Below are 11,917 nucleotides of genomic sequence, written 5' to 3' on the forward strand. Positions count from 1 at the left end.
CCGGATGTGACGGATACGGCGTCACCTGGGCGACAGATTGGCAGGAATTATTTCAGAAAAGTACGAGGGGTGCCAATATTATTTGGCCACATCTGTATTATCACCGATGGCTGCAAATATTGAGGCGGCTTATTCTAATGCTTACTCTATAATAATGCACTATCCTAGATCTGGCTAATTCTAATGCTTAAATAGTAATATAATAATAATAATAATAATATGCCATTTAGCAGACGCTTTTATCCAAAGCGACTTACAGTCATGCGTGCATACATTTTGTGTATGGGTGGTCCCGGGGATCGAACCCACTACCCTGGCGTTACAAGTGCCGTGCTCTACCAGCTGAGCTACAGAGGCTTACCCTATAATAATGCACTATCCTAGATCTGGCTAATTCTAATGCTTACCCCATAATAATGAACTATACTAGATCTGGCTAATTCTAATGCTTACCCTATAATAATGCACTATCCTAGATCTGGTTTATTCTAATGCTCACCCTATAATAATGAACTATCCTAGATCTGGCTTATTCTAATGCTTACCCTATAATAATGAACTATCTTAGATCTGGCTAATTCTAATGCTTACCCATAATAATGCACTATCCTAGATCTGGCTAATTCTAATGCTTACCCCATAATAATGCACTATCCTAGATCTGGCTAATTCTAATGCTTACCCTATAATAATGAACTATCCTAGATCTGGCTAATTCTAATGCTTACCCTATAATAATGCACTATCCTAGATCTGGCTCATTCTAATGCTTACCCTATAATAATGCACTATCCTAGATCTGGCTTATTCTAATGGTTACCCTATAATAATGAACTATCCTAGATCTGGCTAATTCTAATGCTTACCCTATAATAATGCATTATCCTAGATCTGGCTAATTCTAATGCTTACCCTATAATAATGAACTATCCTAGATCTGGCTCATTCTAATGCTTACCCTATAATAATGCACTATCCTAGATCTGGCTAATTCTAATGCTTACCCTAAAATAATGAACTATCTTAGATCTGGCTTATTCTAATGCTTATCCCAAAATAATGAACTATCTTAGATCTGGCTTATTCTAATGCTTATCCCAAAATAATGAACTATCCTAGATCTGGCTAATTCTAATGCTTACCCTATAATAATGCACTATCCTAGATCTGGCTCATTCTAATGCTTACCCTATAATAATGCACTATCCTAGATCTGGCTTATTCTAATGGTTACCCTATAATAATGAACTATCCTAGATCTGGCTAATTCTAATGCTTACCCTATAATAATGCATTATCCTAGATCTGGCTAATTCTAATGCTTACCCTATAATAATGAACTATCCTAGATCTGGCTCATTCTAATGCTTACCCTATAATAATGCACTATCCTAGATCTGGCTAATTCTAATGCTTACCCTAAAATAATGAACTATCTTAGATCTGGCTTATTCTAATGCTTATCCCAAAATAATGAACTATCTTAGATCTGGCTTATTCTAATGCTTACCCTATAATAATGAACTATCTTAGATCTGGCTTATTCTAATGCTTACCCCATAATAATGAACTATCCTAGATCTGGCTAATTCTAATGCTTACCCCATAATAATGAACTATCTTAGATCTGGCTTATTCTAATGCTTATCCCAAAATAATGAACTATCTTAGATCTGGCTTATTCTAATGCTTATCCCAAAATAATGAACTATCTTAGATCTGGCTTATTCTAATGCTTACCCTATAATAATGAACTATCCTAGATCTGGCTTATTCTAATGCTTACCCTATAATAATGAACTATCCTAGATCTGGCTCATTCTAATGCTTACCCTATAATAATGAACTATCTTAGATCTGGCTCATTCTAATGCTTACCCTATAATTATGAACTATCCTAGATCTGGCTAATTCTAATGCTTACCCCATAATAATGAACTATCCTAGATCTGGCTAATTCTAATGCTTACCCTATAATAATGAACTATCCTAGATCTGGCTTATTCTAATGCTTACCCTATAATAATGAACTATCCTAGATCTGGCTCATTCTAATGCTTACCCTATAATAATGAACTATCCTAGATCTGGCTAATTCTAATGCTTACCCCATAATAATGAACTATACTAGATCTGGCTAATTCTAATGCTTACCCCATAATAATGCACTATCCTAGATCTGGCTAATTCTAATGCTTACCCCATAATAATGCACTATCCTAGATCTGGCTAATTCTAATGCTTACCCTATAATAATGAACTATCCTAGATCTGGCTAATTCTAATGCTTACCCTATAATAATGCACTATCCTAGATCTGGCTCATTCTAATGCTTACCCTATAATAATGCACTATCCTAGATCTGGCTTATTCTAATGGTTACCCTATAATAATGAACTATCCTAGATCTGGCTAATTCTAATGCTTACCCTATAATAATGCATTATCCTAGATCTGGCTAATTCTAATGCTTACCCTATAATAATGAACTATCCTAGATCTGGCTCATTCTAATGCTTACCCTATAATAATGCACTATCCTAGATCTGGCTAATTCTAATGCTTACCCTATAATAATGAACTATCCTAGATCTGGCTAATTCTAATGCTTACCCTATAATAATGCACTATCCTAGATCTGGCTAATTCTAATGCTTACCCTATAATAATGCACTATCCTAGATCTGGCTTATTCTTAATGCACTATCCTAGATCTGGCTAATTCTAATGCTTACCCCATAATAATGCACTATCCTAGATCTGGCTAATTCTAATGCTTACCCTATAATAATGAACTATCCTAGATCTGGCTAATTCTAATGCTTACCCTATAATAATGCACTATCCTAGATCTGGCTAATTCTAATGCTTACCCTATAATAATGCACTATCCTAGATCTGGCTAATTCTAATGCTTACCCTATAATAATGCACTATCCTAGATCTGGCTAATTCTAATGCTTACCCTATAATAATGAACTATCCTAGATCTGGCTAATTCTAATGCTTACCCCATAATAATGCACTATCCTAGATCTGGCTTATTCTAATGCTTACCCTATAATAATGCACTATCCTAGATCTGGCTTATTCTTAATGCACTATCCTAGATCTGGCTAATTCTAATGCTTACCCCATAATAATGCACTATCCTAGATCTGGCTAATTCTAATGCTTACCCTATAATAATGAACTATCCTAGATCTGGCTAATTCTAATGCTTACCCTATAATAATGCACTATCCTAGATCTGGCTAATTCTAATGCTTACCCTATAATAATGCACTATCCTAGATCTGGCTAATTCTAATGCTTACCCTATAATAATGCACTATCCTAGATCTGGCTAATTCTAATGCTTACCCTATAATAATGAACTATCCTAGATCTGGCTAATTCTAATGCTTACCCCATAATAATGCACTATCCTAGATCTGGCTTATTCTAATGCTTACCCTATAATAATGCACTATCCTAGATCTGGCTTATTCTTAATGCACTATCCTAGATCTGGCTAATTCTAATGCACATGTTGTTACACCATGAAATATATTGAGGCAGAAATGACAGACAGTAGCCCAAAGTTAGCAAAATATAACTTCATTTATTGAACATGAAATGATACAGGCCTATGTAGGCCTAGCCTGTACCGTAGGTATCATTTAATGCAGTCATATCTCAGTTTTTCATTTGAAGCATCATTTTATCCTTCGCATGTTTGTAACAATTTCAAAAGACATTGGGCAACGTTGTATTTGTAGTCAACTTCGTTCTGAAGTTTTCGGCGGTCACAGTCAGGCAGATAAACATCTTGATTTTATTTTTAGCAAAAAAACATCTAACGACGCACTTAGCTGGCGTTTGGTAAATAAACAAGCGTTTTCAAGTGCAACGTTAATAATGATGATGGGTTTTGGTAAACGACGCTCCAACGAAAGGTTTTAACGATGAACTTAGCCTTAAGATGCTTTTGGGATACCGGGGCCATGAAAACTGACCTGGGGTGTAATAATTAGCCAAACAGTTTTGCAACTAAAACAAGTGATCAGTAACCATAACAACTGTGATCAGTAACCAAAACAACAGAACACACAGATCTGTTATCAGTAACCATAACAGAACACACAAACCTGTTATCAGTAACCATAACAGAACACACAAACCTGAGATCAGTAACCATAACAACAGAATATACAGACGATATGGAACAGAGACATAACAACAGACCTAGGATCATGGCTGTATGCTAGGACCAGTTGTCTCTATGTTCAGTCTCTCTGGGTCTCCTGTCTCCATGTCTCCTGTTCTCTCACCCAGAGGATCATGGCTGTATCCTAGGACCAGTTGTCTCTATGTTCAGTCTCTCTGGGTCTCCTGTCTCCATGTCTCCTGTTCTCTCACCCAGAGGATCATGGCTGTACCCTAGGACCAGTTGTCTCTATGTTCAGTCTCTCTGGGTCTCCTGTCTCCATGTCTCCTGTTCTCTCACCCAGAGGATCATGGCTGTATGCTAGGACCAGTTGTCTCTATGTTCAGTCTCTCTGGGTCTCCTGTCTCCATGTCTCCTGTTCTCTCACCCAGAGGATCATGGCTGTATGCTAGGACCAGTTGTCTCTATGTTCAGTCTCTCTGGGTCTCCTGTCTCCATGTCTCCTGTTCTCTCACCCAGAGGATCATGGCTGTACGCTAGGACCAGTTGTCTCTATGTTCAGTCTCTCTGGGTCTCCTGTCTCCATGTCTCCTGTTCTCTCACCCAGAGGATCATGGCTGTACCCTAGGACCAGTTGTCTCTATGTTCAGTCTCTCTGGGTCTCCTGTCTCCATGTCTCCTGTTCTCTCACCCAGAGGATCATGGCTGTATGCTAGGACCAGTTGTCTCTATGTTCAGTCTCTCTGGGTCTCCTGTCTCCATGTCTCCTGTTCTCTCACCCAGAGGATCATGGCTGTACGCTAGGACCAGTTGTCTCTATGTTCAGTCTCTCTGGGTCTCCTGTCTCCATGTCTCCTGTTCTCTCACCCAGAGGATCATGGCTGTATGCTAGGACCAGTTGTCTCTATGTTCAGTCTCTCTGGGTCTCCTGTCTCCATGTCTCCTGTTCTCTCACCCAGAGGATCATGGCTGTATGCTAGGACCAGTTGTCTCTATGTTCAGTCTCTCTGGGTCTCCTGTCTCCATGTCTCCTGTTCTCTCACCCAGAGGATCATGGCTGTATGCTAGGACCAGTTGTCTCTATGTTCAGTCTCTCTGGGTCTCCTGTCTCCATGTCTCCTGTTCTCTCACCCAGAGGATCATGGCTGTACCCTAGGACCAGTTGTCTCTATGTTCAGTCTCTCTGGGTCTCCTGTCTCCATGTCTCCTGTCCTAAATGACACCCTATTCCCTATATAGTGCACTACCTTTGACCAGGGCTCTATATGGAATATAGTGCCATTAGGGAAGTATACACCATGTCTAGGCTTTAGATCTAGAAGACCCAGGTTCCATACTCTCTGGAGTCACCATGGTGATGAGGTCTGAGGGGATCTAGAAGACCCAGGTTCTATACTCTCTGGAGTCACCATGGTGATGAGGTCTGAGGGGATCTAGAAGACCCAGGTTCCATACTCTCTGGAGTCACCATGGTGATGAGGTCTGGGGGGATCTAGAAGACCCAGGTTCCATACTCTCTGGAGTCACCATGGTGATGAGGTCTGAGGGGATCTAGAAGACCCAGGTTCTATACTCTCTGGAGTCACCATGGTGATGAGGTCTGAGGGGATCTAGAAGACCCAGGTTCCATACTCTCTGGAGTCACCATGGTGATGAGGTCTGGGGGGATCTAGAAGACCCAGGTTCCATACTCTCTGGAGTCACCATGGTGATGAGGTCTGAGGGGATCTAGAAGACCCAGGTTCCATACTCTCTGGAGTCACCATGGTGATGAGGTCTGAGGGGCTGTAGAAGAACCAGGTTCCATACTCTCTGGAGTCACCATGGTGATGAGGTCTGAGGGGCTGTAGAAGAACCAGGTTCCATACTCTCTGGAGTCACCATGGTGATGAGGTCTGGAGTCACCATGGCAATGAGGTCTGAGGGGCTCGGATTGGCTAGACGCCTCTTCACTCTCTGGCGTCACCATGGTGATGAGGTTTGAGGTAGAGGTCTTCACGGATCCACCTGTACCCGAATACCCGAGACCCGATCCGGGACCCGAGCGGGTCCGGATCCATAATTCTAAATAATGTCACGGGTCTGGGTAGGATCTGATATGATTGTCACGGGTCTGGGTAGGATCTGATATGATTGTCACAGGTCTTGGGTAGGATCTGATATGATTGTCACGGGTCTGGGTAGGATCTGATATGATTGTCACAGGTCTGGGTAGGATCTGATATGATTGTCACGGGTCTGGGTAGGATCTGATATGATTGTCACGGGTCTGGGTAGGATCTGATATGATTGTCACGGGTCTGGGTAGGATCTGATATGATTGTCACGGGTCTGGGTAGGATCTGATATGATTGTCACGGGTCTGGGTAGGATCTGATATGATTGTCACGGGTCTGGGTAGGATCTGATATGATTGTCACGGGTCTTGGTTATGTGTAATTTTATCTGACATGTCCAGAAGGGCCCTACAGTTCCGACTGCTGCAGTAGACATATCATTTATGCTGCTGCTCTGGCTTGTCACCGGAGTGTAACGTGGCGCTTCTTGTTGGCCAATCAGAAGTCATCAAAGCTGCAGTGGGCTACAGTCACAGAGCCTCGCTCCGTGTGGTGAAAAGTTAGACGAGTTCTTATTTGTTACTGTAGAATGAGAATGCACTGCAGCCTCAATTAGCCTAGCTAGCTGGTTTGATGCAGTCAAGACGGGTGAAGCCTCAATTAGCCTAGCTAGCTGGTTTGATGCAGTCAAGACGGGTGGAGCCTCAATTAGCCTAGCTAGCTGGTTTTATGCAGTCAAGACAGGTGAAGCCTCAATTAGCCTGGCTAGCTGGTTTTATGCAGTCAAGACAGGTGAAGCCTCAATTAGCCTGGCTAGCTGGTTTTATGCAGTCAAGACGGGTGAAGCCTCAATTAGCCTAGCTAGCTGGTTTTATGCAGTCAAGACGGGTGAAGCCTCAATTAGCCTAGCTAGCTGGTTTGATACAGTCAAGACAGGTGAAGCCTCAATTAGCCTAGCTAGCTGGTTTTATGCAGTCAAGACAGGTGAAGCCTCAATTAGCCTAGCTAGCTGGTTTTATGCAGTCAAGACAGGTGAAGCCTCAATTAGCCTGGCTAGCTGGTTGTATGCAGTCAAGACAGGTGAAGCCTTAATTAGCCTAGCTAGCTGACAGGTACTAGGTAATCATATTGGATGATAAATAACCTGGCTACGGCAGCTGTTAGTCCACTATAGTGTGAGTCGGCTTGGTTGGTTACTGTCTCTCGTCTCTCCCTCCCTGCTCCCTGTGTCACTAGCTCCCAGTACAGCTCCTCCCCACCTGTTAGAGACACCTCTCTCTCCCTCCCTGTGTCACTAGCTCCCAGTACAGCTCCTCCCCACCTGTTAGAGACACCTCTCTCTCCCTCCCTGTGTCACTAGCTCCCAGTACAGCTCCTCCCCACCTGTTAGAGACACCTCTCTCTCCCTCCCTGTGTCACTAGCTCCCAGTACAGCTCCTCCCCACCTGTTAGAGACACCTCTCTCTCCCTCCCTGTGTCACTAGCTCCCAGTACAGCTCCTCCCCACCTGTTAGAGACACCTCTCTCTCCCTCCCTGTGTCACTAGCTCCCAGTACAGCTCCTCCCCACCTGTTAGAGACACCTCTCTCTCCCTCCCTGTGTCACTAGCTCCCAGTACAGCTCCTCCCCACCTGTTAGAGACACCTCTCTCTCCCTCCCTGTGTCACTAGCTCCCAGTACAGCTCCTCCCCACCTGTTAGAGACACCTCTCTCTCCCTCCCTGCTCCCTGTGTCACTAGCTCCCAGTACAGCTCCTCCCCACCTGTTAGAGACACCTCTCTCTCCCTCCCTGTGTCACTAGCTCCCAGTACAGCTCCTCCCCACCTGTTAGAGACACCTCTCTCTCCCTCCCTGTGTCACTAGCTCCCAGTACAGCTCCTCCCCACCTGTTAGAGACACCTCTCTCTCCCTCCCTGTGTCACTAGCTCCCAGTACAGCTCCTCCCCACCTGTTAGAGACACCTCTCCCTCCCTGCTCCCTGTGTCACTATCTCCCAGTACAGCTCCTCCCCACCTGTTAGAGACAACTCTCTCTCCCTCCCTGTGTCACTAGCTCCCAGTACAGCTCCTCCCCACCTGTTAGAGACACCTCTCTCTCCCTCCCTGTGTCACTAGCTCCCAGTACAGCTCCTCCCCACCTGTTAGAGACACCTCTCTCTCCCTCCCTGTGTCACTAGCTCCCAGTACAGCTCCTCCCCACCTGTTAGAGACACCTCTCTCTCCCTCCCTGTGTCACTAGCTCCCAGTACAGCTCCTCCCCACCTGTTAGAGACACCTCTCTCTCCCTCCCTGTGTCACTAGCTCCCAGTACAGCTCCTCCCCACCTGTTAGAGACACCTCTCTCTCCCTCCCTGTGTCACTAGCTCCCAGTACAGCTCCTCCCCACCTGTTAGAGACACCTCTCTCTCCCTCCCTGTGTCACTAGCTCCCAGTACAGCTCCTCCCCACCTGTTAGAGACACCTCTCTCTCCCTCCCTGTGTCACTAGCTCCCAGTACAGCTCCTCCCCACCTGTTAGAGACACCTCTCTCTCCCTCCCTGTGTCACTAGCTCCCAGTACAGCTCCTCCCCACCTGTTAGAGACACCTCTCTCTCCCTCCCTGTGTCACTAGCTCCCAGTACAGCTCCTCCCCACCTGTTAGAGACACCTCTCCCTGCTCCCTGTGTCACTAGCTCCCAGTACAGCTCCTCCCCACCTGTTAGAGACACCTCTCTCTCCCTCCCTGTGTCACTAGCTCCCAGTACAGCTCCTCCCCACCTGTTAGAGACACCTCTCCCTCCCTGCTCCCTGTGTCACTAGCTCCCAGTACAGCTCCTCCCCACCTGTTAGAGACACCTCTCTCTCCCTCCCTGTGTCACTAGCTCCCAGTACAGCTCCTCCCCACCTGTTAGAGACACCTCTCCCTCCCTGCTCCCTGTGTCACTAGCTCCCAGTACAGCTCCTCCCCACCTGTTAGAGACACCTCTCTCTCCCTCCATGTGTCACTAGCTCCCAGTACAGCTCCTCCTCACCTGTTAGAGACACCTCTCTCTCCCTCCCTGTGTCACTAGCTCCCAGTACAGCTCCTCCCCACCTGTTAGAGACACCTCTCTCTCCCTCCCTGCTCCCTGTGTCACTAGCTCCCAGTACAGCTCCTCCCCACCTGTTAGAGACACCTCTCTCTCCCTCCCTGTGTCACTAGCTCCCAGTACAGCTCCTCCCCACCTGTTAGAGACACCTCTCTCTCCCTCCCTGTGTCACTAGCTCCCAGTACAGCTCCTCCCCACCTGTTAGAGACACCTCTCTCTCCCTCCCTGTGTCACTAGCTCCCAGTACAGCTCCTCCCCACCTGTTAGAGACACCTCTCTCTCTCCCTCCCTGTGTCACTAGCTCCCAGTACAGCTCCTCCCCACCTGTTAGAGACACCTCTCTCTCCCTCCATGTGTCACTAGCTCCCAGTACAGCTCCTCCCCACCTGTTAGAGACACCTCTCTCTCCCTCCCTGTGTCACTAGCTCCCAGTACAGCTCCTCCCCACCTGTTAGAGACACCTCTCTCTCCCTCCCTGTGTCACTAGCTCCCAGTACAGCTCCTCCCCACCTGTTAGAGACACCTCTCTCTCCCTCCCTGTGTCACTAGCTCCCAGTACAGCTCCTCCCCACCTGTTAGAGACACCTCTCTCTCCCTCCCTGTGTCACTAGCTCCCAGTACAGCTCCTCCCCACCTGTTAGAGACACCTCTCCCTCCCTGCTCCCTGTGTCACTAGCTCCCAGTACAGCTCCTCCCCACCTGTTAGAGACACCTCTCTCTCCCTCCCTGTGTCACTAGCTCCCAGTACAGCTCCTCCCCACCTGTTAGAGACACCTCTCTCTCCCTCCCTGTGTCACTAGCTCCCAGTACAGCTCCTCCCCACCTGTTAGAGACACCTCTCTCTCCCTCCCTGTGTCACTAGCTCCCAGTACAGCTCCTCCCCACCTGTTAGAGACACCTCTCTCTCCCTCCCTGTGTCACTAGCTCCCAGTACAGCTCCTCCCCACCTGTTAGAGACACCTCTCTCTCCCTCCCTGTGTCACTAGCTCCCAGTACAGCTCCTCCCCACCTGTTAGAGACACCTCTCTCTCCCTCCCTGTGTCACTAGCTCCCAGTACAGCTCCTCCCCACCTGTTAGAGACACCTCTCTCTCCCTCCCTGTGTCACTAGCTCCCAGTACAGCTCCTCCCCACCTGTTAGAGACACCTCTCTCTCCCTCCCTGTGTCACTAGCTCCCAGTACAGCTCCTCCCCACCTGTTAGAGACACCTCTCTCTCCCTCCCTGCTCCCTGTGTCACTAGCTCCCAGTACAGCTCCTCCCCACCTGTTAGAGACACCTCTCTCTCCCTCCCTGTGTCACTAGCTCCCAGTACAGCTCCTCCCCACCTGTTAGAGACACCTCTCCCTCCCTGCTCCCTGTGTCACTAGCTCCCAGTACAGCTCCTCCCCACCTGTTAGAGACACCTCTCTCTCCCTCCCTGTGTCACTAGCTCCCAGTACAGCTCCTCCCCACCTGTTAGAGACACCTCTCTCTCCCTCCCTGTGTCACTAGCTCCCAGTACAGCTCCTCCCCACCTGTTAGAGACACCTCTCTCTCCCTCCCTGTGTCACTAGCTCCCAGTACAGCTCCTCCCCACCTGTTAGAGACACCTCTCTCTCCCTCCCTGTGTCACTAGCTCCCAGTACAGCTCCTCCCCACCTGTTAGAGACACCTCTCTCTCCCTCCCTGTGTCACTAGCTCCCAGTACAGCTCCTCCCCACCTGTTAGAGACACCTCTCTCTCCCTCCCTGTGTCACTAGCTCCCAGTACAGCTCCTCCCCACCTGTTAGAGACACCTCTCTCTCCCTCCCTGTGTCACTAGCTCCCAGTACAGCTCCTCCCCACCTGTTAGAGACACCTCTCTCTCCCTCCCTGTGTCACTAGCTCCCAGTACAGCTCCTCCCCACCTGTTAGAGACACCTCTCTCTCCCTCCCTGCTCCCTGTGTCACTAGCTCCCAGTACAGCTCCTCCCCACCTGTTAGAGACACCTCTCTCTCCCTCCCTGTGTCACTAGCTCCCAGTACAGCTCCTCCCCACCTGTTAGAGACACCTCTCTCTCCCTCTCTCTCCCTCTCTCTCCCTCCTCTCACACTTTATCAGCTCTGATTTAATAAAAGGAGCTTAAAAAAATAATTTTCTGCTTCTTCTCGCTCTTGGATCAGGTCTGGATCCGACCAGGTCTATATGGAACGGGTCTAGTTGTCCTCGGGTCCGTTCGGATCGGGTCTCTATCTTAAACAAAATAATTTATGCATTTTGGGTCCGGGTGGGAAAGCCCCAGGTCCATTTCGGAACGGGTCTAACTTTTTGGACCCGTGAAGACCTCTAGTCTGAGGAGCTCTGATTGGCCAGATGCCTCTTCACTCTCTGGCGTCACCATGGTGATGAGGTCTTAGGTGCTCTGATTGGCTAGATGCCTCTTCACCCTCTGGCATCACCATGGTGATGAGGTCTGAGGGGCTTTGATTGGCTCGTTGCCTCTTCACACTCTGGCGTCGCCATTGTGATGAGGGCGGGGCCTGGGCAACGCGGCTCTGGAAGAGGGTCAGTTGATCGAGCAGTGGGAGGGGCATGTCTCTGATGACCAATGGAAGGTCTTCATGGAGCAGTGGGTAGATGACCACACTGAGGGCCGGACGATCCACAGAGAAACTAGAGGAA

At 47.6% G+C, this 11,917-nt stretch overlaps 1 protein-coding gene across 1 annotated transcript in view; it reads right to left on the reverse strand.

The window, feature by feature from the left end:
• Positions 1-11,347: 11,347 nt before the first annotated feature.
• Positions 11,348-11,917, reverse strand: part of LOC311116659 (F-box/LRR-repeat protein 18-like) — a 20,109-nt gene continuing 19,539 nt past the window's right edge. The window contains exon 7 of the mRNA XM_084191716.1: positions 11,348-11,908. Coding sequence (XP_084047842.1) covers positions 11,617-11,908 — 292 coding nt within the window. The 3' untranslated portion in view covers positions 11,348-11,616. The remainder of the gene's footprint in view (positions 11,909-11,917) is intronic.

The sequence above is a fragment of the Coregonus lavaretus genome (assembly GCF_964263955.1).
Source record: "Coregonus lavaretus genome assembly, contig: HAP1_SCAFFOLD_2806, whole genome shotgun sequence".
Classification (NCBI taxonomy): domain Eukaryota; kingdom Metazoa; phylum Chordata; class Actinopteri; order Salmoniformes; family Salmonidae; genus Coregonus; species Coregonus lavaretus.